General features: G+C 41.0%; 2 protein-coding genes across 14 annotated transcripts in view; both read right to left on the reverse strand.

Annotated features, from left to right (window-relative positions):
• Positions 1–459: 459 nt before the first annotated feature.
• Positions 460–11160, reverse strand: LOC124008510 (N-acetyllactosaminide beta-1,3-N-acetylglucosaminyltransferase 4-like). 3 transcript variants are annotated; one of them, XR_006834109.1, is made up of 3 exons: positions 10926–11160; positions 2955–4356; positions 460–2910 (listed from the first exon to the last, which is right to left on the reverse strand). XR_006834109.1 is itself a non-coding variant. In XM_046319835.1 (2 exons), the coding sequence occupies exons 1-2, from the start codon at positions 10991–10993 to the stop codon at positions 3276–3278; spliced, it is 1149 nt and encodes a 382-aa protein (XP_046175791.1). In that variant the 5' UTR covers positions 10994–11160; the 3' UTR covers positions 460–3275. The 3 variants fall into 3 exon arrangements, 1 of the variants encoding a protein (XP_046175791.1); XR_006834110.1 differs by having other exon boundaries at positions 460–2584; positions 2629–4356; XM_046319835.1 differs by having other exon boundaries at positions 460–4356.
• A 7361-nt stretch (positions 11161–18521) lies between these two features.
• Positions 18522–27974, reverse strand: part of LOC124008875 (muscleblind-like protein 2a) — a 74710-nt gene continuing 65257 nt past the window's right edge. For all 11 annotated transcript variants that reach the window (XM_046320461.1, XM_046320462.1, XM_046320463.1 and 8 more), the window contains one exon: positions 18522–22015. In XM_046320461.1, the coding sequence (XP_046176417.1) occupies positions 22001–22015 (15 nt within the window). In that variant the 3' untranslated portion in view covers positions 18522–22000. The remainder of the gene's footprint in view (positions 22016–27974) is intronic.

A 27974-nucleotide genomic window follows, 5' to 3' on the forward strand; every position in this document is an offset into this window, starting at 1 on the left:
TCCACATTGACTCTGTACCGGTAACCCCTGTATATAGCCTCCACATTGACTCTGTACCGGTAACCCCTGTCTATAGCCTCCACATTGACTCTGTACCGGTAACCCCTGTCTATACCCTCCACATTGACTCTGTACCGGTACCCACTGTATATAGCCTCCACATTGACTCTGTACCGGTAACCCCTGTATATAGCCTCCACATTGACTCTGTACCGGTAACCCCTGTATATAGCCTCCACATTGACTCTGTACCGGTAACCCCTGTATATAGCCTCCACATTGACTCTGTACCGGTAACCCCTGTATATAGCCTCCACATTGACTCTGTACCGGTAACCCCTGTATATAGCCTCCACATTGACTCTGTACCGGTAACCACTGTATATAGCCTCCACATTGACTCTGTACCGGTAACCCCTGTATATAGTCTCCACATTGACTCTGTACCGGTAACCCCTGTATATAGCCTCCACATTGACTCTGTACCGGTAACCCCTGTATATCGCCTCGCTATTGTTATTTTATTTTGCTCCTTAATTATTTGTTATATATATATATTTATTTATTTATTTATAGATTTGAATTGAAGTGTTGTGTACTCACCTTTGGTCTAATCATTTTCCCATTATCTCAAAACTGTTCCCATCCCAATTGCTACCATGGTTATGCATATCATTTTCATATTTCCTCCGTAAGAAACATTTCAATGTATCCCTATCGATATAGACCAATACCCACGAGTGTAAAGGGTTATTGAGGAGCTGAAGCAATATGCTTCTGTGAAGTCCCTGGTGGGTTTACAGGAAGAGAACCGCAGCAAGAAGGAGGTCAGTGGCCAGCAGAAGGGACAACCAGTGCTGCTGTTGTTCCCTCCTACCTCGAAATGCCCCCATATCATTTTAAGAATCTAACAGTTACATTGAATCTGTCCATCCAAGCAATTTAATCCCAAATTGTTTATTATTATTATTATTTTTTACTAGAAGCCCAGCAGTTCAAGCTCAGTTAACCATTGCAAGAAATTAAGCAGAGGTGTGGTGGTTAATTTCAATCCAAATCTAGTCGCTGAAGCGTTACAGATTGTGCCACAGAAAGGTAAAAGGTCATTTACGATTGGGCCGGTTATGCAGCGTTTATCGGGAACGTAGTCTCTGCTAATGTGGAAACATTGCCTTTAACTTTCAATCACGCTGTAACATTGAACACGGATTGAATAGAGCCCCAAGTGTCAAGAAACTATCTTGTTTGGCTTTTCTTGTCAGGCGGCAATGGAAACAGTTCTACATTTAAACATTGATGCTTTCTTGCATCAATTTTCCCTTCATCGTCGTGGCGTGTGAAATGAACCTTTCAGAGACATTTCAAATTACAGCGTGTATGTATGCTATCAGAAAGAAATGAGGTGGGTAGCTAGGTAAGTGTGTCATTGGAGCAAAGTAATTATAAGCAACGAATCAGAACTCTTAAATGTTTTGTTCTTTTATCTATACAAGAGGCAATCATTGATCTTGGCATATTACATCTTTCACGGAGTCTTCCGTTTTGATGTGGTTATTTTGCCTAAAAACCTTTAGGCCTGCCAATAGAAAAAAACAGCGTTGCACTCCTGCCCAGCCTGGCCACTGTCCTGAAGGCATAGCTGCAGGAAGATGTTTGGGGGTGCTGCTTTGAGAGAAAAAAAAGTATCCCTGCGCTGCAGTCCTAATATAGGAGTAGTAAAGGGCCAGTGCACTACTTTTGTGAAATAAATCACAATATAAAAATGTATTTGTATTATTATTGTTTGTATTGTTTTTTTCTTCCACAAAGTAGTGCACTGTGCCTTTACCACTCCTGTATTTGTTTTTTCAGAGGGCGCTGCAGTGCCCTCAGCGCCCCTATGTCCCGTGGCTATGCCCAAAGTGTGTTCAGCATCCCCAGTGGCTCTACAAGTGCATAGATAAGAGGGTATACTCCACTGCTGGCCTGCTCTCTAGGTACCATCTCATGAGGCTGAAGCCACGGACTCTGGCCAAACTTGTGTTTTCTAAAGTGAATTCAAAGGCATTTCAGGAATAAGGAATTTTTCATTTAATTTGTATTTAATTATAAGTAAATCACAGCCTATATGCGCAATTTATAGACTCAAATGATTTAATACAACAAAATGTTGTTTAAATGCTGGGCGCTTAATGTTCCTGCCAGTCTAGAGTGTTGGACTTGCAAATACTTCATCATTTATTTATTTGTAGACTATATAGCCTTGAAATAAAAGGCTAATAAAATAGCCTAAATTATTCATTTTTGTTCCTTCCACTTGTTCCTTCCACTCAACTCGCTCATATACTCTGATCTTGGCACTCCTCCACCATTCTAAAAATATTTTGGAAGCTATCAAAAGACGTATTAATATACCACTTATTCTATTACATAGCCTTATGCCTCTATTTAGGAAGATACTGACTTTACGGTCAAAATTAATCTACTTGCATTTTTTAGTCAATTTTGGTACTGGAAAAAAGGTTTCTGATTAATATCGATGTCACATACGCCGAGAGAAGTCAGTTCCCGAGTTCAGTCCTGCTTTAATGTTTCCCAACAATACCTCTGTAACCCACTCTACCTGTTTTTAATGTTTCCCAACAATACCTCTGTAACCCACTCTACCTGTTTTTAATGTTTCCCAACAATACCTCTGTAACCCACTCTACCTGTTTTTAATGTTTCCCAACAATACCTCTGTAACCCACTCTACCTGTTTTTAATGTTTCCCAACAATACCTCTGTAACCCACTCTACCTGTTTTTAATGTTTCCCAACAATACCTCTGTAACCCACTCTACCTGTTTTTAATGTTTCCCAACAATACCTCTGTAACCCACTCTACCTGTTTTTAATGTTTCCCAACAATACCTCTGTAACCCACTCTACCTGTTTTTAATGTTTCCCAACAATACCTCTGTAACCCACTCTACCTGTTTTTAATGTTTCCCATCAATATCTCTTTTCCAACCTTATAGAATCCTAGAAACATTCTACAAACGTCCTCATCGGAAGTGTCAAATGGCACTAGATGCATCTCAGTATTCTTAAATGGATCTTACACTGTCTGTGCTGATCTGAACATAGAGGATAAGGGAAGCCAAATGTCAGAATGCATTCAAATATTAGTTTGGGTAAAGGAAAGTATGCCATTTTTGACCATTCATAAGGATAATTTATCTATGAAAGGAATTCTCAATTTAAGGTAGCGAGACAGATAAGCACAGCATGATATACACACAATGCCAGATGTCTCACGTCCTTGATCTAAAGCATTGCAGCTTTGGGTCCTGCTGTAGAGACCACATTGTCCACATCTCTGTGGGATTCAGTTTGTGCACAACCATGAGCTCCCTGTAAATGCAGGGGTTGAAGTGTGTCACCCCCTGTTTGAGCCCAAAGGTCTTGAAGCCAGAGTGGTGCGTCAGCGTGATGTTCATCATCTGCAGGCACAAGCCCACAAAGACATCATCAATGGGGAACAGGTCAATGCTGGACGCTGCAACTTCCAGACTCAGCACAGTCTGATTTGACATCAGGTAGCCCCCACCCCCAGCGTATAGAGGATATGGCTTGTTGGGGTACATCTCCACTGGTATGAAATATTTACTTTGTTTGTCCCGGACTGGATAGCCAGACATGATGTTCCCAGCATACAGTTGCTCGGAGGGCTTGTTGTCCTTAACATATTCCACCAGATTGCTGGTGTGAACAAAAACATCATCGTCCCCTTTGAACACATAGTGTGCCCAGCGGCACTCCAGGCGGAACCATTTGAGGAAGTGGATCTCCTTTAGGGTCAGGTTGAAAAAACTGTCGTCAAAATCCCACTGCAGGATGTCCCCAAACTGTCTGCTCTCCCACTCCAGTACCTGCTGCAGCGGGTAACCCTGTATTGTGTCTGAAGACTTACCTACTAGGAACAATAGTTTCACCTTCTTACCCTGAACATATCCCTTCTTCCCCCATGTGTTCCGAAGTGCAGACCTGCGATCAACCTGGATGGCTGTGGACTTAACGGCCAGCAGGAGAAAGAGGTCATTCTGACAGGGTGTCGGAGACAGCAGGCGGGAGAATGTCCTGCAGTGTTTGTACATGAGGAAGTTGCGGTGGGTAGGTGGAATAGAGGATGAAATGTTCATGGTGTCATTCCGGGAGCACTTGAAGACATCCACAGCGGACTGTGACTGTGGTGGTATGGCAGAGGGAGAAGTGTTCCGGCGCCCATCTGTGTGGTTCACGTGCAATAGTCTGAGGACGCCAATCAACAACACAGTGCCAATGACAAGGGACCATCTACTGCGGCTCTGGACTCTGAAGAGGATCCTCATGGTTCTGAAAATGAATTGCAAGCACACCACTTTTTATCCACGAGGAGACAGAATTGGAACTGGTACAGTGGGGAGAACAAGTATTTGATACACTGACGATTTTGCAGGTTTTCCTACTTACAAAGCATGTAGAGGTCTGTCATTTTTATCATAGGTACACATCAACTGTGAGAGACGGAATCTAAAACAAAATTCCAGAAAATCACATTGTATGATTTTTAAGTAATTCATTTGCATTTTATTGCATGACATAAGTATTTGATACATCAGAAAAGCAGAACTCAATATTTGGTACAGAAACCTTTGTTTGCAATTACAGAGATCATATGTTTCCTGTAGTTCTTGACCAGGTTTGCACACACTGCAGCGGGGATTTTGGCCCACTCCTCCATACAGACCTTCTCCAGATCCTTCAGGTTTCGCGGCTGTCGCTGGGCAATACCGACTTTCAGCCCCCTCCAAAGATTTTCTATTGGGTTCAGGTCTGGACACTGGCTAGGCCACTTCAGGACCTTGAGATGCTTCTTGCGGAGCCACTCCTTAGTTGCCCTGGCTGTGTGTTTCGGGTCGTTGTCATGCTGGAAGACCATCTTCAATGCTCTTACTGAGGGAAGGAGGTTGTTGGCCAAGATCTCGCGAAACATGGCCCCATCCATCCTCCCCTCAATATGGTGCAGTCGTCCTGTCCCCTTTGCAGAAAAGCATCCCAAAGAATGATGTTTCCACCTCCATGCTTCACGGTTGGGATGGTGTTCTTGGGGTTGTACTCATCCTTCTTCCGCCAAACACGGCGAGTGGGGTTTAGACCAAAAAGCTCAATTTTTGTCTCATCAGACCACATGACCTTCTCCCATTCCTCCTCTGGATCATCCAGATGGTCATTGGCAAACTTCAGACGGGCCTGGACATGTGCTGGCTTGAGCAGGGGAACCTTGCGTGCGCTGCAGGATTTTAATCCATGACGGCGTAGTGTGTTACTAATGGTTTTCTTTGAGACTGTGGTCCCAGCTCTCTTCAGGTCATTGACCAGGTCCTGACGTGTAGTTCTGGGCTGATCCCTCACTTTCCTCATGATAATTGATGCCCCACGAGGTGAGATCTTGCATGGAGCCCCAGACCGAGGATGATTGACCGTCATCTTGAACTTCTTCCATTTTCTAATAATTGCACCAACAGTTGCCTTCTCACCAAGCTGCTTGCCTATTGTCCTGTAGCCCATCCCAGCCTTGTGCAGGTCTACAATTGTATCCCTGATGTCCTTACACAGATGTCTGCTCTTGGCCATTGTGGAGAGGTTGGAGTCTGTTTGATTGAGTGTATGATTAGGTGTCTTTTATACAGGTAACAAGTTCAAACAGGTGCAGTTAATACAGGTAATGAGTGAAGAACAGGAGGGCTTCTTAAAGAAAAACTAATACGTTTGTGAGAGCCGGAATTCTTACTGGTTGGTAGGTGATCAAATACTTATGTCATGCAATAAAATGCAAATGAATTACTTAAAAATCACAATGTGATTTTCTGGATTTTTGTTTTAGATTCCATCTCGCACCGTTGAAGTGTACCTATGATACATATTACAGACCGCTACATGCTTTGTAAGTAGGAAAACCTGCAAAATCGTCAGTGTATCAAATACTTGTTCTCCCCACTGTATATGAAGTAGGCCTAAAATAGGCTACAAGTGGCACAGTTTATTTAGTCTCATACCAAAAGTATGTATGTCACACATTGTTGTGCCTAGGACAAGTGGCACCTACCTCAGAGGCTTTCTCAAGCACAGAATAATACACCTACAGTTGAAGTTGGAGGTTGACGTACAACTTAGCCAAATACATTTAAACTCAAATCTTTCACAATTCTTGACATTTTAATCCAAGTAAAAATTCCATATTTTAGGTCATTTAGGATCACCACTTTATTTTAAGAATGTGAAATGTCAGAATAATAGAAGAGAGAATGAATTAGTTCAGCTTTGATTTCTTTCATCACATTCTCAGTGGGTCAGAAGTTTACATACATTCAATTAGTATTTGGTAGCATTGCCTTTAAATTGTTTAACTTGGGTCAAACGTTTTTGGGTAGCCTTCCACAAGCGTCCCACAATAAGTTGGATGAATTTTGGCCCATTCCTCCTGACAGAGCTGGTTTAACTGAGTCAGGTTTGTAGACCTCCTTGCACGCACACACTTTTTCAGTTCTGCCCACAAATGTTCTATAGGTTTGAGGTCAGGGCTTTGTGATGGCCACTCCAATACCTTGACTTTGTTGTCCTTAAGCCATTTTGCCACAACTTTGGAAGTATGCTTAGGGTCATTGTCCATTTGGAAGACCCATTTGCGACCAAGCTTTAACTTCCTGACAGATGTCTTGAGATTTTGCTTCAATATATCCACATCATTTTCCTACCTCATGATGCCATCTACTTTGTGAAGTGCACCAGTCCCTCCTGCAGCAAAGCACCCCCGCAAAATGATGCTGCCACCCCCGTGCTTCCCGGTTGGGATGGTGTCTTCGGCTTGCAAGCCTTCCCATTTTTCCTCCAAACATAACAATAGTCATTAAGGCCAAACAGTTGAAATGACCAGAGGACATTTCTCCAAAAAGTACGATCTTTGTCTCCATGTGCAGTTGCAAACCGTAGTCTGGCTTTCTTATGGCGGTTTTAGAGCAGTGGTTTCTTCCTTGCTGAGTGGCCTTTAAGGTTATGTTGATATAGGACTGGTTTTACTGTGGATATAGATACTTTTGGACCTGTTTCCTCCAACATCTTCCCAAGGCCCTTTGCTGTTGTTCAGGGATCGATTTGCACTTTTCGCACCAAAGTACGTTCATCTCTAGGGGATAGAACGAGTCTCCTTCCTGAGCGGTGTGATGGCTGTGTGGTCCCATGGTGTTTATACTTGCATACTATTGTTTGTACAGATGAACGTAGTACCTTCAGGTGTTTGGAAATTGCTCCCAAGGATGAACCAGACTATTGGAGGTCTACAATTTATTTTCTGAGGTCTTGGCTGATTTCTTTTGATTTCCCCATGATGTCAAGCAAAAGAGGACATGAGTTTGAAGGTAGGCCTTGAAATACATCCATTGTTACACCTCCAATTGACTCAAATGATGTCAATTAGCCTATCAGAATGTTCTAAAGCCATGACATCATTTTCTAGAATTTTCCAAGCTGTTTAAAAACACAGTCAACTTAGTGTATGTACATTTCTGACCCACTAGAAATGTGATACAGTGAATTATAAGTGAAATAATCTGTCTGTAAACAATATTTGGAAAAAAGACATGTGTCATGCACAAACTAGATGTTAAATGTAGATGTCCTAACCGACTTGCCAAAACTATAGTTTGTTGAAAAAACTAGTTTTAATGACTCCAACCTAAGTGTATGTAAACTTCCGACTGTATGTGATTATAAATGTATTAACTCGTGACCTACCTCTCACATGCCCAGGGCCCACTTTGGGTCCCGACCCACAGTTTAAGAAACTCTGCTTTACCTCCCTAAGTGTGCACTAATGGCACACCTCATCATTGACTTTAAAGCATTGGATTGAGTTATATATATTTTTCAATCTGGTTTGTAATTTAAAACCCAGCAATAGCATATGATTTCAGACTTTCTGGTCAAAGAGCACTGAACACATTTTATCGGTTAAACATTTTTTCATAATAACATAAGTTGAATATCAATGCACAATGCTACATTTTTGGGAAAGATACAATGCCTGTAAGAACCCTGATAATAGTACTTATCTAATTAGGAACTCTTTGTTTGTTTTACAGGTTGTGGAGAGGGTTGCAGTGGAGGTTGTAGAGTAGTGAGCCCTCGACTCCTCTGTTCCATAGATGGTGTCCAGACAGTTGGGTAATCTGGTGTGTGTGTGTGTGCCAATCAGATTGCAGATTTCTCTGAACCTGTTTGAAAAAATGAATTGTTGAAATTATAAATGTGTTAATTATTCATATTTAGTTGGTCTAAGCCTGTGTGTGGGTTGTGTGTTCATGATATGTGTGTGCCAATAAGGTTACAGATTTCGCCAAACCTGTTTTAATAAAGAATTGTTGAAATTATAAAAATGTGTTAATTGTTTATATTTAATTGTGTAATCCTGTGTGGTGTGTGTGTACATCTTCTAAATAAAATGTTAAATATATTTTGTTTTATTCATGCATCCTTATGAGAAAGTTAAGAAAACCATCTATTGGAACATTTATCAAGTTCCTTACTTTGTAATCTTCAGAGAACATTCCCAGAATGTTACAAACTCTGTAACCTTCAGAGAGCGTTCCTAACTTTGTAACATTCCATGAACGTTCCCCACTACCTTTATTTTTAACCAGGCAAGTCAGTTAAGAACATATTCTTATTTTCAATGACGGCCTAGGAACAGTGGGTTAACTGCCTGTTCTGGGGCAGAACGACAGATTTGTACCTTGTCAGCTCGGGGGTTTGAACTCGCAACCTTCCGGTTACTAGTCCAACACTCTAACCACTAGGCTACGCTGCCGCCCCACTACCTTCAATACAGCCAAAGGAGAACGTTCAAAGAACGTTAAGAAAACCATCCATTTGAACCTTCAGGAAAGATTGGTGCAATGATCAGGGAACATTCCCACAACCTCCAGAACAAAAATGTTACTGTATAGAGCAAGTTTTCAAGGTGTTTGTGGAGGCTGGGCGTTGAGGTAATTCGGCCATTCTACGGCTCTGGTGGAATTTTCTATACAGTATGCTGAGTGCGGGCGCGATCAAGGATCTGGTGGCATTTCAGAGAAGCCCCAGATCCATGCATTCTTTGGATGGGTGAATTGTGGATTTTTCTCAATGGTAAAGTTACAACAACAAAAAATGCTTAGGATCGCTAGCTAATTTGTCCTGGGATATAAACATTAAGTTGTTATTTTACCTGAAATGCACAACTTTCATAAATTAGGTGCATTACCGCCACCAACCTGGTTCGTCTTTCAGTCACCCACGTGGGTATAACCAATGAGGAGATGGCACTTGGGTACCTGCTTCTATAAACCAATGAGGAGATGGGAGAGGCAGGACTTGCAGCGCGATCTGCATCACAAATAGAACTGACTTCTATTTTAGAGATTGGAAGCGCAGACGCTTGTTGGTGCACACGAGCAGTGTGGATGCAATAATTGAATAACTTAGATTTCTAAATGTATTTTGCAACGCTCGCGCATGCGATGCCAGCGGTGTAGTCAGGGTATTAGCCTATTTTCTGGCAATTGTGCTGTTATTATGTGCCAGATGTTAAGACTACAATTTGTTATAAATGGCCCATTGGGGAGATCGACTTGTCATTTCAATAGGCATAGTTTCTGAGTTTATGATTGTAATTGAATTTTGCCATGGTTTGCTTAGATAAAGGCAGTTAGCCTATAGCCCCTGATAGGTTTACACCTCATTTCAGATTACAGTAGCCTAGACAAGATGTAGGCTAGATGTAAACTGAACGATTTAGCAGCTTTCTTAGTTCAAATTGATAGACTAATTTATTCAACATGAATAGCGTGATGATTTCTGTGTTAAACATCCACTGAAGTAACTAGCAAGTTTGATAGCTACAGTAGTGGTAACCAAGTAAACAGACTTGCTATTTGCTAACCAGACCATCAGTCCTAGCTTCAGTTTGCTATTCTGAAAATCGAGTTTCAACAATATTAATAGTGTTTTAATTTCGACTTTTGGTTTCAAAAGCAGCTCAAATAAAACCTGTAAAATTAACTATAGGCATTGAACTATACCATGCAAATATACCATGAGTAATAAGGAAATAAAAAAGGCTGTGGTAGGCTCTATCAGACATTACACCACAGGTATCACAAAACGTATTCTTACTGTTCTAATTACGTTAGTAACCAGTTTATGATAGCAATAAGGCACCTCTGGAGTTTGTGGTACATGTCCAATATCTACCATGGTTAAGGGTTGTATTCAGGCACTCCGCGTTGCATCAGCAACGTCTGCTTCCAACTTACTCCCAAACACGTAGATCCCCTGAATGCAGCTCACTCTCCAGACCCCAATCACCTGTTCACAAACCCGTATGTCATTATCACACACTATTTAGTTCACCTCTTTGCACCCCATCATTGTGAGGTATTTTATGTTTGTTTTGTGGCACTTCTATTTGGGGTTTTCCCGTAATTTACTCCTCCCGTGTATGATAGTTTTTGCCCGCCTCTAGCCTTTTTCCTACCTGTACGGTTGCCTTTTTGGACCACCTTATGCCTGCCCCTGGACCCATCTACCGACCTCCTCTTGTGGTCCTTTCCAATAAACACCTGCTGCGCCCTGCGCTTGAAACCAGCTCTCCAGTCTTCCATCGTGTTCATCACAGCATCGTGCATAAGAACGGTCCTTGACCAATATACTGTACAATGACTATATGCCACACCACCTCGTGCCTTATTGCTTAAATATACAGCACCAACTACATAAATATCTATTAGGGTCCATTATCTTCTAACTGGACAACAACAACAAAAAGTATTCTTAACCATTTCCATTTAAAAAAATATATAATCAAAACAACATGGTTATTCACTTACTTGTTATTAAAAAAAGACGCAGTTGGACAATCAAAACGTTTGTGCGAATTGAAGTGTGTGTCAAACATCCACAGCACAGCCCAAGAGGATGCGCAAGCAATGTTTGTACATCTGTCGCTAAAACGCTCATTTGCTTGATACCGTTATGTATGCTAGTCCGGAACTATACCCGGGTTTTTAAGAAGTTATACTATTCCTCTAGTGAAACGTTTGGAATTGGCTTCACTATACTATATTCAATGGTTACCAAGTTCCAGTTGCCCGGAAGGGAAGGTGCCTTTATAGTCACCTTTAGCAGACCAGAAGGGCGTGCCTTTCTGCTTTGGCATTAATATGCTTGCTGTGCAATCATTAATGTGCTTTCTGAACGCATGGCCACTCTAGCACCCTTACATAATCTTTTTAGTGTGCTTGCTGAAGACTAGAGGCGACTCTGGGATGCTGGCCTTCTAGGCAGAGTTGCAAAGAAAAAGCCATATCTCAGACTGGCTAATAAAAACAAAAGTTTTAAGATGGGCAAAAGAACACAGACATTGGACAAAGGAAGTCTGCCTAGAAGGCCAGCATCCTGGAGTCGCCTCTTCACTGTTGACGTTGAGATTGGTGTTTTGCGGGTACTATTTAATGAAGCTGCCAGTTTGAGGACTTGTGAGGCGTCTAATAACCTTGTCCTCTTGCTCACTCTATTCTGGTTGGAGCTAGTTTGCGCTGTTCTGTGAAGGGAGTAGTACACAGTGTTGTATGAGATCTTCAGTTTCTTGACAATTTCTCACTTGGAATAGCCTTCATTTCTCAGAACAAGAATAGACTGATGCGTTTCCAATTCAAACTGTAATCCGTTAAATGAAGAGTTGATGCGCTGCACACTTTTTTAAATAGCATCATTTTTAATATTTGGGTTTGGGGAGGGTATCAAGTCAGGTCGAGTCATAAGGCTCAAGTCCAAGTTAAGTCACGAGTCATTGGTGTTAAAGTCAAAGTCGAGTTGCAAGTCATCATACCTGCGACTCGAGTCTGAACATCTTGGCCATGTTCTGTTACAATCTCCAACTAGCACAGCCAGAAGAGGACTAGCCTCTGTGTGAAAAAGTATTTGCCTCCATTCACTCAATAACTGGTTCTGCAAACTTTAGCTGCAATGACTCCAACCAAACACTTCCTGTAGTTGTTGATCAGTAACATCGCCGTGAGGGATTTTTGGCACACTCTTCAACACTGAACTGCTGTAACTCAGCAACATTTGTGGGTTTTTGAGCATGAATTGCTTTCTTTAGATATTCCCATAACATCTCAAATTGGGTTCAGGTCTGGACTTTGACTTGGCCATTCCACAACTTTACATTTGTTGCTTTTCAGCCATTCTGATGTAGACTTGCTTGTGTGTTTTGGGTCATTGTCTTGCTGCATAAACCAGCTATGCTTCAGCTCACAGACGGATGGCCTGGAATTCTCCTGTAGAAATCTGTGCCGAAGGTAGACGGATGGCCTGGAATTCTTCTGTAGAAATCTGTGCCGAAAGTAGACGGATGGCCTGGAATTCTCCTGTAGAAATCTGTGCCGAAAGTAGACGGATGGCCTGGAATTCTCCTGTAGAAATCTGTGCCGAAAGTAGACGGATGGCCTGGAATTCTCCTGTAGAAATCTGTGCCGAAAGTAAACTGATGACCTTGAATAAAATAAAATGTTTAAGAACAGGCCATTGTCTCCTCTAGTTCATATGGCTTTTATAATGTTAGCAAAATATCAACAAGTGACTGAATGTTTGAAAATTATATATGACATTAGAAAAATGCATTAATCAATTGACTTGTAGGATCATCTTCTCACATAAGCTTTTATCAACAGATTAGTGGTTTAAAATATTACATCTTTATGATTCTGGTGGTCAATTTCGTTATGTCAAAATATTGTGGCTGCGCAACATTGCAATGTTGACCCATGGTTCATTTTCAGAAATTACGAACCTATAGCAATAATTATTCAAATTGACACAAACATGAAACTATGTCTAATAGTACATTTGTTTAAAGTAACAAGCATTACAAACCAGAAACATGAAGATAAGACAGATATTGTGCACTTCTCACCAGCTGTTACTTCAATCCCAAGGCTGTGTTATTCCCATCCCGCTGGCAGGTACAAAAGTAACGTTGTGGTAGTTCTGTTCTCGGTATATTTAATAGAAATGAAATTACAGTTGTTAAATGGTAGAAGACATATGCAAGTTGTTTGCCATAACATATGGTGTCTCTAGCGATCTGAGTAATTAATAAAATAATTTAAAAAAAACTTTCTGCCCGGTTAAATATAAGTCTGCTTACACAAAATATATTTCTGTATACATGAGTTTTCATAGTAACAATATACACTGCTCAAAAAAAATAAAGGGAACACTTAAACATCACAATGTAACTCCAAGTCAATCACACTTCTGTGAAATCAAACGGTCCACATAGGAAGCAACACTGATTGACAATACATTTCACATGCTGTTGTGCAAATGGAATAGACAACAGGTGGAAAGAGGAGGAAGAGCCGTAGGAGGGCAACAACCCAGCAGCAGGACCGTTACCTCCGCCTTTGTGCAAGGAGGAGCACTGCCAGAGCCCTGCAAAATGACCTCCAGCAGGCCACAAATGTGCATGTGTCTACTCAAACGATCAGAAACAGACTCCATGAGGGTGGTATGAGGGCCCAACGTCCACAGGTGGGGGTTGTGCTTACAGCCCAACACCGTGCAGGACGTTTGGCATTTGCCAGAGAACACCAAGATTGGCAAATTTGCCACTGGTGCCCTGTGCTCTTCACAGATGAAAGCAGGTTCAAACTGAGCACATGTGACAGACGTGGAGAACGTTCTGCTGCCTGCAATATCCACCAGCATGACCGGTTTGGCGGTGGGTCAGTCATGGTGTGGGGTGGCATTTCTCTGGCGGGCCGCACAGCCCTCCATGTGCTCGCCAGATGTAGCCTGACTGCCATTAGGTACCAAGATGAGATCCTCAGACCCCTTGTGAGACCATAGGCTGGTGGGGTTGGCCCTGGGTTCCTCCTAATGCAAGACAATGCTAGACCTCATGTGGCTGGAGTGTGTCAGCAGCTTCTGCAAGAGGAAGGCATTGATGCTATGGACTGGCCCGCCCGTTCCCCAGACCTGAATCCAATTGAGCACATCTGGGACATCATGTCTCGCTCCATCCACCAACGTCACGTTGCACCACAGACTGTCCAGGAGTTGGCGGATGCTTTAGTCCAGGTCTGGGAGGAGATCCCTCAGGAGACCATCCGCCACCTCATCAGGAGCATGCCCAGGCGTTGTAGGGAGGTCATACAGGCACGTGGAGGCCACACACACTACTGAGCCTCATTTTGACTTGTTTTAAGGACATTACATCAAAGTTGGATCAGCCTGTAGTGTGGTTTTCCACTTTAATTTTGAGTGTGACTCCAAATCCAGACCTCCATGGTTTGATACATTTCATTTCCATTGATAATTTGTGTGTGATTTTGTCAGCACATTCAACTATGTAAAGAAAAAAGTATTTAATAAGAATATTTAATTCATTCAGATCTAGGGTGTTATTTTAGTGTTCCCTTTATTTTTTTGAGCAGTGTGTTATATTGTAACAGATACCGAGTTTTTTAATCAAAGAAAAAACAGTGTGCTCAGGACGGTTGTTATAGACTGTTTGCAAAGACAAAAGATAAAGATATTGCGATATACCTTCCTCATCAAATGATATTGGTTCCTACTACAAGCTGCACAGTAATACAAACAAATGTGTCAGATTACAGTACTGCTCTTACTTGATTAGCACAATGTTTTACACCAGTATAATGGATCTATTGTCAAAATTGTGAAAGTGGTTATGTGACCTCTATACCTAGACTAGAATGTTCCCTTGCCTGGAGCTGTGAAACTGGTGATGTGACCTTTTACATGGTCTAGAATGTTCTCTTGCCTGGAACTGTGAGACTAGACATATGCAATCTCCATAATTGTTCTAGATAGTTTTCGAGGTGAAAGAAACACACCTATTTAAGCTTGAAAAATTGTAAATAGAGCCGCACACTCTAGGAGCTCAGATGCAATAATTGAATAACCTAATATCCAACTTTCCGACAGACAAGCGGTCTTCATCAGGGTATAATGACAAACACTGCAACGTGACTGGTTTATATCGTGTCAAAGGACACACAGGTGTCTGTAATCATCAGTGTTGCCAACTAAATTTCAGGTTAAGAGGCAGGTTGATTTGTTGCTAAAAGTTGCTAAATGACGTTGTCATGTCATTGCGTGAGCCAACAATGATTTGCAATTTGCTGATATTGCTGCTGACGTCACTCACAATGCACTTTTGCAGCCAGGCACGTGTGTTGTGACTGAGTGTGTGACAGAGAAAACCATGTGTCTTTTAGAGGGAAAATGCATACATTTTAGCATTTGGGTCACTTTGCAAAAGTTGCTAAAAGTTCCAAATCATTTTTGTAGCTAAATTTGTTGCTAGGTGCTGTTTGAAAAAAAAGTTGCCAGGGTAGTCTGAAAAGTGGCTAAATCTAGCAACAGAATTGCTAAATTGGCATCACTGGTAATCATGGCCGGGTGTGGCCTGATATCATTGGTTAATTCTTAGATATAAAAATTGTGTGGGTCAAACAAAGCACGAATTAAAAGTACAAATCTCGGAGCATCGTAGCACCATTAGGTACAAAAACTCGACTTATCCGGTTGCGGCCCACACTTTTTGGACGCAAACAACTCGATTTCGTCCCTACATTACGTCGGCTTTGAACATGTCACCCTCCCAAGGAGAACAGGTGACCTCAACAATTTATTGTTAAAACGAGAGGCTGCCTGGATCTTTAATTTAAAAGACCCTTGCACCCTTCGGTCTCAATGTAGATTTTGATCTGAAGCCATTATTGTGATTTTGCTATTGTAAATGTTTGTAGGCCTTTGTAGCCAAATTGTATCTATGATCGTATGCTATCCATTCATGTTTTTGGTATGTTATTTTTTACATCTGAGAATTAACCAATGATCAGGCCACACCCGGCCATGATTACAGACACCCGTGTGTCCTTTGACACTATATAAACTAGTCACCCTGAAGTGTTTGTCATTATACCCTGATGAAGACCACTTGTCTGTCGAAACGTTGGATATTAGGTTATTCAATTATTGCATCTGAGCTCCTTAGGGTGTGCGGCTCTCCTTACATTTTTTCTAGATGGTGTTCTTACTTGGAGCAGGTAAGGTGACATTCTCATGTCAGAACTATACCTATCATGTAGTGAGAAGGCACTGCAAAATGGAAAAAGCAACATTTGTTTTTGTCCATACAATCTACCTCAGCTGCTCAAACAATTCTGTATCCAGAGTATCCACCTAAGCGTCATAGCATGAGTTATTTTTCTACCTCCAAAAGCTTCAAAACACACTAGCAAAGCGTTGTATTCCCACCAACAGACCCAAACTACCAATGCCCATACACACCTCCATGTTGGATCCTCCACTGTTCCTGAACCATTTATGCTACAAACCCCAAATCAACGTTGACATGCAGACGGACAGCCATTCATTTCAATGGCGGAAGAACTGCCACAGAACTGTCAGAATGTTCAAACTAAAGCTATTAACACAAAACCAACTTCCAAATGTACAGACTGACCCAGTGGCCTGAGAAAATGTTTTTGAAAGCATGTGTACTTTTTGTACTACAACAATATTAAATGAGCTCCCAGTACATTAAATGGTAAAATAATAATTCTAAACCCATCTCCTCTTTCACCATTTAAGCTATCAACACCAAACCAACGTTGAGACGTTCAGACTGACCCAACTTAGATGGTTTACATTCCGATTTTGTATCATATTTATACTTTTTTGAATAATACCTATTTTTAAATAAATGAACATGGATTTCAACCACAAGGTTATTTCAAATGGTCCTGCTCCTTGGTCAATTAAGCAACAGGACAAACTTTAGAACTTTAAGTAAACTATAAATGATAAATACAATAAAATAAAAATCACCCTAGGTTCCTCGATATTTGGGAGTTTTTGCTGGCCACTGTGCCTTTTCGCTTCTGCTGCATTGGTTTCTCTTTGGGGTCTAGACCTTGTAACTGTAAAGCACTTGAAGCAAATTGCTGATGTAAAAAGGGCTTCATGAAATGCATTTATTTACTTGTGCTTTAGTGAAGGGACAAAAAGTTATTGTATCTTGTTGTGCATTCTGAAATGTATTTTTTTTCTGTTCCTCGTATCTATTGATCTGCAACATGCATGTTGTGGCACAGGGATCATCAACTACATTCAGCTGCGGGACTATTTTTTCCTGAGCGAATGGTCAGGGGGCTGGAACATAATTACAAATCATTTGTAGACTGCAAATTGACCGCAAGAAACCCAAACAGATATAATATGACGAAAACAGTAATTTCAAACCTTATGTGTGGGGATGCTTTGGAACAGATTTCCAAATTGTAAATCACTTGGAGCTGATTTGTGTCATTTTTATAGTCGTATGTCCAACAATAAAACATAAAAAATAAAATGTTTTACTTAGAAAACATTGGGCCACATATCAGCTGCGGGCCAAATTCGGCCCATGGACCGCCAGTTGCGGAACCCTGTTGTAGCATGTCTGTCATTCACCAAATCCATAAGAGCATTATTAATTTTTACATTTTGGCCATTAGCATACACATTTCCAGAGCGACATACAGTCTGGGCATTCAACTAAGGTAAGTAAGACAAGCGCATATCACAGTCATTATTCACATAAATAAGGTCATTTCTACAAACATCCTTTCCATTTTTTCTTTATTTCAATAGATTTTACACTATCTTGCTGGAACCAAAACATTTGACTATAGTAACATAAAATAGCACAAACTATACGCACAAAGAAAACTGAAAAATGGTTACATCAAAACAAAAAATCCAATGAGGGTCTTTTACTCTCTATATATATATATTTTTGCAAAATAGATGGGATACTGCATTTCTGATGGCAAAGCAGTCAATTCATTACCTGGGTAATATTCAATAGTGCACACTGTAGCGAAACGTTTTGCAATGTTAAAAACAAGCGTTTCTTATTGGACAAGTTCAGTTAGTCCCTTCTGTTTCGGCACGTTTGCTTCCTAGTGAATACGACCCTGGCGGCAGTCCTTTTAGGGACCATTCAGCATCTCATGTTGGCCACAGCCCTCATCATCAAGCTCTCTAAAAGGACATAATAGGGCCCTGTTCCAATACTTTAACAAATGCATCGTTCCTTCCTCCTTCCTTCAAGAAATACCTAATCTGACATGGCCGGATTGGGGAAAGCTATGTGATAGAACTGTTGCTTACACCTACCAAATAATGTTACATCCGAAAGTAAGTAAGGAAGGGTGTGTTAAAGTATTCGAACGGGGCTTAGAACACAAGACAGCTTTCTGTACAGCAGTCAATCCTTTTGGCCTCACCTTTAAAAAATGCAAAAAAGTAAAAACTTCAAACAATTTAATTTATGTATATAAATAAAAAGTTAAGTTTACATTTTAGCATTATATATATAAACAAAAAAGTCTGTTCAGCAGAGACCAGTTTACAGCCTTTAAAAGTTTATTTTTAACAGCGCTGGAACATAAAACCTTAAGCACGATGGACTAACGACAAGGCAAAGTGTTTGGATAAGCTGTGTCTGCTCAGCTGACCCAAGTGCTTATATATTTAACTCTTATCATCAGTAAGTCAATGTCAACACATTTCATTTAAATAAATTACATTTCTCAGCACAATTCCATTCTCTTGGGCACAACCATGACCCCATTTGAGGACAACTTGAATTTTCGTCTCATGTGCAGACTATTTTTTTGTTTTTCGGTATAACTAGAAACATTCAGTACGTTATCGTTTATTAATAAAAACTTCTTTATTTTTTTTTCATGCAAGATGTTCAAAGGTTATTTCTGTGATACGAACTGGTAGTGACTATTATACAGAATTACTGTAACTATAGTAACTTTGCCATACCTAATGAAATTTTCCATCTGTAATAATGAAATGTTTTATTTTACCAGAAGAAGTGCAATCCTTAACTGATGATAAACAATTTAAACTACATTCATAAATATTTTCCCATTGGTGTGCATGAAACCAGTGGTCCTTTCTCAGGGGAAAAGTTGTACATCTTAACTATTCAATTAATAGATCATTTGTTATAATTTCATCCTAAATATCATTGGTAACTTTGTCTATTACATCTTAAGTGTTAAAGTTACACCTTTATAGAGGCTGCTAAGGAAAATTGTCATAATCACGACAAATAAGAAATGTTGAAATCTGCTTTACAATCTAGTGATGTGTGCAGTGTTCTAGAAAAAAAGTAAACTTAATGATTAGATAATTTACAAAAATACAGAACTTTAGTAATTGCAACTTTATGTTGCCACAGCAACAACTTAATATTGTTATGAAATACTAGAGTGAAAAGTACATATTTTGAAAATTATTTTTTGGGTAAAATGTCACCTATACAATTAACATTCTTTTTTTCTTTTCTATTTTTTTTTGTTGAACAATATAAGCAATTCTAAAGCTTTGCTCATTACTGTAATGAGATGAACTGTGTTGATGACAAGGCAAGGGAGATCCAGTAGCATTCTATTGGTGGCTTTTTAAGACTCCACCCCCTTGCTCCTGATCTGCATCTCATTGGCTGACTAAAGAGACCAGACCCTGTTGGGACGCACAGCTCAATAAATTACATTCATTTCAAAATAGAATAGGTTACATCATTCTGACTCATTTGACAAAACAATAAAATACGATAAATTACCAAAAAATCTTCGATCACCTTCCACACCAAAAATTACATTAAAACTGTAACTTTTTCGAAGAAAATCTCAGTGAACAAAAATAAAAAAAATCATTTTAAGACCAGTGCCATATTACTTTTTTAACCAAAGGTGTCTCGTTGTGGATTGTCTGTGTTGATCAAGCGCCATGAAAATATGTCATGATTCTGATCTTTTTTTGTTGAACACACATACAAAGGTAAATAATTGGTTGTGTAGGATCAAGAAATGTGATTTAGAGTCTAAATACATACATCTCGTAAAACATATTAGGTAATAACGTGGAGGTTGGTTTAAAACAATGCTAGTACACTAACTATATCATGGCATAAAATAACGGATTGTTCTGGTGACACACATACCTTGATGCTTAACATCATAAAACATAAACGTGAATACATTGCTGCTACAACCATGAATATAAACTCTCAAAGTATGAGACACGTTACATACATTACACACACACACACACATCAATGTCCTGTATTCTCAATCACTTTTTCCAATGTAAACTACTCAAAACCTATGGTTAGAACAAAACATTACATCATGAAATATTTATCAAACATTCTACCAAGCTATCTTGGTTAGTTTATATACTTTCTTTTCAGAAAGTTACTTTTTGTCGTGTTAAATATATGTTTACAATAACACTAGGGTACTGCTTTAACCATGGCATCTGCATGAAAAGTGAAGTCTTTTCTCTAAATAGGTCAACATACTTTTGGGAACTTTGCTTGAACCATCCTTTTGTGTATTCCTATTTTTTCTTTGACAAAGTATGTTTCTCCAGATGCTTGTTGTTTTAAAGTTAAAGGATTTTTAGGCACTTCTACAGTTTTTCTCAAATAGAAACAGGATTCTCGGCGATAGCAGGGTGACGACTGACAGTCACAGATAGCCCTCCAGTCAAAAACTTCAAGTCATCTCACGACGATGACTAGCATCTTCGAACGCACCTTTTTTTTCTCTTTTTTTTTTTGGAGTCGTAGCACTTGTTTCACCCCTAGCCGATCTCACCCTTATCCCTCCTTCTAGCCCCACCCCTAACTCCCCCAAAGGCCTTGTCCTTGTGGTCTTGACTTTGGGGCCGCTGGTGGACTTACTCTGCCTGTTCCAGTCTGCTGGCAGATGTCTATGGCTTGGCCCATCAGGCTGAGGCTCCCTCCCGCCACATGCTCTCAGCCACCCGCAAGCTTTCGTTAAGCCCTTGGCACACAAACCGGAGCCATATAGGCTAGTAGCACTCCCTGATGCCAGTATAACTCTCCCCAACACGGACCCCTCGGAGGCTCCCACCCAACCAACCACATACACCCACAAGCCAATGTCAGCACCCATCCAAACTTTAAAACTGAAAATTTAACTAAATGAGAAGAAATTGAAATTCTAGGTTATTTCCCCCCCCCCAGGATGTGCACAAAAACGAGGCCCGACTGCACGTTTTGGCCACAAAGATGTTCCACGTCTGTTCCCTTGCAGATCGACTCCGATCGCTTCTGTCCGTCAAATCGGTCAGTCGCGATGACTTTCGTTTGGCAAGCCGTTGGTTTTCCAGAGAATAAATGTTGGCAAGTGGTTCATATGGAGAGCATACCACACCGTTTTAAAGGGGTGATGGGGGGTGGGGGAGCACGTTCAAATCATCGTTAAGAGGACAGTCATTGAGTAAACATAAGTCTGCCCTAACATTTGTCTTTAAAAAAATTATTAAAACAAACAAAAAGTTAAACAATCCCTTCTAGCTTGGTCTGGAGCGCCAGTTGCAACCAAGGGCTTCTCTGTGACTCTCCTGTTTAAAACAATGAAGCACTTTTGACAATAAGCACTAGTTCTCTTATAGTGCAAATAAGGTGTTTTCAAAGGGTGAACATTTGTGCAGATCGAGGTTCCGTTTTGAAAACAAAATATAAAGGACCCATATTACTTTTAACAGAGAAAACAATAGTTAAAATGAACTCATCACCATCTCTCCACTAAGTGTTTGTAGTTCAGTACATATCATTTTTTTGTCATAATTTTCATGGCAATAGTTTCCTAGCAATACATATACATCTTTTTGTTGTGTGTTCTTACACCAGCACTCAAGTCTTATGGTTAATTGGTAGTATTACACTCTTAGCATGCAGGTTGCTGTACTGGGAGGGGAAGGTAGTATGTACAGAAGGGCTGTTTTGGGCTTTGTAGTGCAGCTTCTTGACACTCCATTTCTTTCCTGACAGTTACTTCAGGATAATCTGTGGGAGAGGTGAAGAAAAAGAAAATTGGAAAACAAAAATGTCAGTTCATTGTCTATACCTTTTCAAATGATTGGCTCCATCTCGTTTAATCTTTCCGTGATCCCTCACATCTGATCCCCTCGCCTTCTTCTCAACCATATTGGAGGAGAAGATCCAAGTTCCCTCTGACCTTCTCCAATGCCTTTTGAGAAGGAGGTGAGAAGAGGATGAAAAGATTGCACAAGAGCCAGATTGTCATTGTAGGGTGGCTAAAAAGCTAATCCCTAACATACAGTAGATCAAAGTATGTGGACACCTGCTAGTCGAACATTTCATTCCAAAAACATGGGCATTAATATGGAGTTGGTCCCTCCCTTTGACGTCAGGTCTGCGTGCAGGCCAGTCAAGTTCTTCCACACCGATCAACAAACCATTTCTGTATGGACCTCACTTTGTGCACGGGGGCATTGTCATGCTGAAACAGGACAGAGCCTTCCCCAAACTGTCACCACAAAGTTGGAAGCACAGAATCGTCTAGAATGTCATTGTATGTTGTAGCGTTTAGATCTCCCTTCAAGGGGCCTAGCCTGAACCATGAAAAACAGACGCAGACCATTATTCCTCCTCCACCAAACTTTACAGTTGGCACTATGCATTCGGAAGGTAGCATTCTCCAGGCATCCACCAAACCCAGATTCCTCTGTCAGACTGCCAGATGGTGAAGCGTGATTCATTACTCCAGAGAACGCGTTTCCTCTTCTCCACAGTCCAATGGCGGCGAGCGTTACACCACTCCAGCTGACACTTCGCATTGTGCATGGTGATCTTAGGCATGTGCGCGGCTGCTCGGCCATGGAAACCCATTTCATGAAGCTCCAGACTAACAGTTCTTGTGCTGACATTGCTTCCAGAGGAAGTTTGGAACTTGGTAGTGACAGTTGCAACTGAGGAGAGACGATTTTTACAAGCTACACGCTTGAGCACTCGGCAATGCCGTTCTGTGAGCATGTGAAGCCAACCACCTCACGGCTGAGCCGTTGTTGCTCCAAGACGTTCCACTTCACAATAACAGCACTTACAGTTGATCGGGGCAACTCTAGCAGGGCAGAAATGTGACACTGACTTGTTGGAAAGGTGGCATCCTATGAAAGTCACTGAGCTCTTCAGTAAGGCCATTCTAATTCCAATGTTTGTCTATGGAGATTACATTGCTATGTGCTTGGATAGGTTGAGCTACAACCTATCCAATTCTTAAAAATATACAAAATAGATCCACTGTTTCGGTGGTAGGGTCTAGGGGTCGTTTTTGGACAGGACCACAGAGAGCAAATTATTGGCTTATCATGGCTGTGAAAGCCCTCAGTTAGAAAGCAGACAGACAGTAGATGAGCTGGCGGATGCATAGAGGACCACAATGATGCGCTGTACCAGCTACGGAATTGAAATAACGGCGTTTCCCTTTTAGTCATGATGGACAGAAAAAAGGAAATGACAGGTCAGGGGTGGATGCCTGGCCCACCATAAAAGAAAAACAAACACCAGATGATGTTGTGTGTGACACTTGATTTTTTTTGTGCCTATGATGGCACAGAACTCCTTATTGCAGACAGCAGCCCCAAAGGGGATATTGTACAATCGTCCTGCAAAGATGTGAACCAATGTCTACACTAATTACTTTTTCTAACCAATGTGACAAAACCAACAACTGTATCTTGGTGTATTTCCCAATTCAGCCAGAAGAGGGAGCCCCCATGTCCGTGACAGGGCAGTGAGAGGTTTGACCTGCAGGTACTTATGATCAAGACTACTGTCTGTGGGGCTGACGCCACACAGACATTAGTCGAAATGTCGATTGTTTGGTAGTTAGGCTGTTGGTCGACCCAGATTGTTTTAGTCGAGCAGTAACAAATTATATATGTACACACACACATTTGTGCCCCCTCTGAACTATTCCATTGTGGAGGCCTAGACTTTAAAACAATTTACGCTTGATCCGAAAATGTGGTCGAAGGCTTCATATGGAGAGTGTGACGGAGATGCATCCAGAGGCCAAACTGGATCGCAATGCGCCTCCCAAATGTTGTAACAATGCGGGAGGGCTCTGCATAGCTCCGCATTGACATGATTGGTTGACGGTAGGTGAGGGCGGTACATACTGCAGAAAACAAAACTCACTTCCTTGACAACAGCTCTGCACTGCTCCATGAAGCGCAAGAAGTATGAATGCCCTGACTTCTGCGGAGGCTGTATCCACTTAAATGCTGCATGGCCAGGGCCAATGCAGATGTCGGTTTGACCATGCGCCCAGATGCACAATGCATTTCTCTCTCCAGAATGTGCACTCTCCCGCCAATTTGTGCACATTCATTATTTCATTGTGTGAATTGTTTGCATATGATTATTAGTGTATAACAATTCTCCATTACATACAGTACCAGTCAAAAAGTTTGGACGCACCTACTAATTCAAGGGCTTTTCTTTATTTTTACTATTTTCTACATTGTAGAAAATTCTACATCATGTAGTAACCAAATAAGTGTTTAACAAATCAAAATATTTTATATTTGAGATTCTTGAAAGTAGCCACCCTTTGCTTTGATTACAGCTTTGCACGCTCTTGGCATTCTCTCAACCAGGTTCATGAGGTAGTCAGTCACCTGTAATGCATTTCAATTAACAGGTGTACCTTGTTAAGTCCATTTGTGGAATGTCTTTCCTTCTTAATGCGTTTGAGCCAATCAGTTGTTTTGTGACAAGGTAGGGGGTGGTATACAGAAGATATCCCTATTTGGTAAAAGACCAAGTCCATACATTGGCAAAAACAGCTCAAATCAATGCAGAAAATTTCAAGATCTTTGAAAGTTTCTTCAAGCGCTATGATGAAACTGGCTCCCACGAGGACTGCCAAAGGAGAGGAAGACTCAGAGTTACCTCTGCTACAGAGGACAAGTTCATTAAAAGTTACCAGCCTCAGAAATTGCAGCCCAAATAAATGCTTTACAGAATTCAAGAAACAGACACATTTCAACATCAACTGTTCAGAGGAGACCGTGAATCAGGCCTTCATGGTGAAATTGTTGCAAAGAAACCACTACTAAAGGACACCAATAAGTAGAAATGACTTCCTTTGGCCAAGAAATCTGTCCTTTGGTCTGATGAGTCCAAATGTGAGATTTTTGGTTCCAACCGCCATGTTTTGTGAAACGCTGAGTAGGTGAATGGATGATTTTGCATGTATGGTTCCCACCGTGAAGCACGGAGGAGGAGGTGTGATGGTGTGCAGGTGCTTTACTGGTGACACGGTCTGTGGTTTACTTTGAATTCAAGCACAGTTCATGGATACCACAGCATTCTGCAGCGATACGCCATCCCATCTGGTTTGCACTTAGTAGGACTATCATTCCTTTTCAACAGGACAATGACCCAACACACCTCCAGGCTGTGTGATGGAGTGCTGCATCAGATGACCTAGCCTCCACAATCACCCGACCTCAACCCAATTGAGCTGGTTTGAAATGAGTTGGCCCGCAGAGTGGAGGAAAAGCAGTCAACAAGTGCTCAGCATATGTGGGAACTCCTTCAAGGCTGTTGGAAAAGCTTTCCAGGTGAAGCTGGTTGAGAAAATGGCAAGAGTGTGCAAAGCTTTGATATGTTTAACACTTTTTTTCACTTTCATATGTGTTATTTATATAGTATTGATAACTTCACTATTATTCGACAATATAGAAAATAGTACAAATAAAGAAAAGCCCTTGCATGAGTAGGTATGTCCAAACTTTTGACTGGTACTGTATATCACCAGTAGTACATTTACCGTTAATTCCTATAATTTCTTATCTACAAAGTTTGTTACTTTGGTTATGGTAATTTCTGTTAATGCATTCAATATCATTATTCCAGTCTTTCCGTTTTCATTGTCAGAGTGGACACATAGGTTGTGCACTCTGCAAACAATGTTACACTTGTAAGAAACAAGTTTTGGTTTATTTGATTCCATTTACCAGTTTTTTTTTCTCCAATTGAATTATTGTCTTTTGTTTGGACCGCTCCTGTGACAGAGACAGATGCACCCCGCTCAGATCTACACAGGTGCATTGGGGCTAGGGGATGATTTGGGATTCAGGTTAGTCCCCCATATGGAACACTTTTCCCAGTATAGTGCACTACATCACTGATCAGGGCCCAAACGGCTTTATGTGCACTGTAGGGAATAGGGTGCCATTTGGAATGCCCTATCTAGAGGCTACAAAATGGCGATGGGTGTGTGCTTCTAAGGTAATCATTAAAAATCCTTAAGGGCAAAGTCATATTTCTCCCTGGTCATGGTCCAAAAACAGAACAATATCAAGGAAATTGCTAGTCATGAATGATAAATAGCAAGTGAGGCTGCTTATTGAGTTTTGAGGAAAAGGGTGGAGAGACCTATCCGTAATAGTAGACCTACAATAATAAAACATCATAGGCAGCAATAATAAGTCATGTGCCAGTAATAATATTAGCGTGGTTGGTCATACAGACTAGATGCTGGGAGGAGAATCAGTATAGAGAGAATATTTTTTAGAATATCAATTGAAATTCTAGAGTCTTTATTAAAGGCGTCTAACATGTTAAAGTTTCAGTGCCTTCAGAAAGTATTTACACCCCTGGACCTTTTCCACATTTTGTGATCACAACCTAAATTTAAAATCTATTAAATTGCAATTTTTGGTCACTGGCCTACACACAGTACACTATAATGTCAATGTGGAATTGTGTTTTCCTGTATATTTAAAAATAAAAAATGAAGTGCTGAAATGTCTTGAGTCAGTACGTATTCAACCCCTTTGTTATGGCATGCCTAAATAAGTTCAGGAGTAAAAACGTGTGCAATAAGTGTTTAACATGATTTTTTAAATGACTTTCTTCAGTCCTTGAGTGGCCCGCCAAAGCCCTGACTTGAAGATTGAACAGCAAAGTCACTCCCCAACTAACTTAAGAGACCTTGAAAAAATATCTGCACGGAAGAATGGGAGAAAACCCCCAAATCCAGATGTGCAAGATGGGTACATACCCAAGATGACTCAAAGCTGTAATGGCCGCCAAAGGTGCTTCTACAAAGTACTGACGCAGGGGTGTGAATACTTATGTAAAGGAGATATCGGTATTACATTTTCAAAAAGCAAAAAACTAATATAAAACATTTTCATCCATTTTGAATTCAGGAATAAGTCAAGGGGTATATAAACTTTCTGATGGCAATATATGATGTGAAAGAGTGCATTTTCTGGTTCATCTTTTGACCAAATAAAGCCTGGGATTGAATGTATAATGATGTGAAACCAACAGAAAACAAACCATCACTTTCTACACTGAGAGTCTCTCAATATAAACCAATTTGAGGGAACAGTGTGAAATGATGAAGATTCACCGGCAACCGGAAGTCTTGATGATCATGGATCGACGTCATCCGTCCAATACATTTCTGGGAAAGCTCACTGACCACTGAGATGTAAATCAAATCTCATCAAGCCTGTAACGTGGCCACCGCTCAAGGCCTTGCTGAGTGGGGTTAATGGGAGATTGTTTGCTGCGGGCACTCCACCTGGCAGTGCACTGTAATTGTCAGGTTTAAACGGGGTTGTGTGTGTGTGCGTCACCCGACTTACGCACCCAACTGCAACTTCCAGGCCCCTGCTGACACAGAGCCATGCGTCTAGCTAGTAACTGTGCTTATCTGGAGCCATTTTAGGCCGGAGACATCGTCCTGTCTCCTGCAACACTAATATATAGCAGAGATGGCCACCCTGGATCGACAGTTACCTCAAGGCTTTCGTCCTCACCCATCGCCGAAGAGGGAGTCAACATGGTGGAGCCAACATGGTGGATGGAGAGGGAGTGGCTAGGCTTTTTTTTAGGTGGAAAAAAAGTGTATGCGTGCGTGTGCCACGAAACATAAAGGTGATGTTTCTAACGCAGGTGAAGAGGGAAACTTGACATC

The sequence above is a fragment of the Oncorhynchus gorbuscha genome, linkage group LG21, assembly GCF_021184085.1.
Source record: "Oncorhynchus gorbuscha isolate QuinsamMale2020 ecotype Even-year linkage group LG21, OgorEven_v1.0, whole genome shotgun sequence".
NCBI classification, from domain to species: domain Eukaryota; kingdom Metazoa; phylum Chordata; class Actinopteri; order Salmoniformes; family Salmonidae; genus Oncorhynchus; species Oncorhynchus gorbuscha.

Excerpts from the sequence above, each read along its gene's own strand:
- LOC124008510 (XM_046319835.1), bottom strand. The coding sequence starts at position 10,993 with ATGTTTGACACACACTTCAATTCGCACAAACGTTTTGATTGTCCAACT. Across the intron at positions 4,357-10,925 it reads GCGTCTTTTTTTAATAACAA|AACCATGAGGATCCTCTTCA; the intron begins GTAAGTGAATAA and ends ATTCATTTTCAG.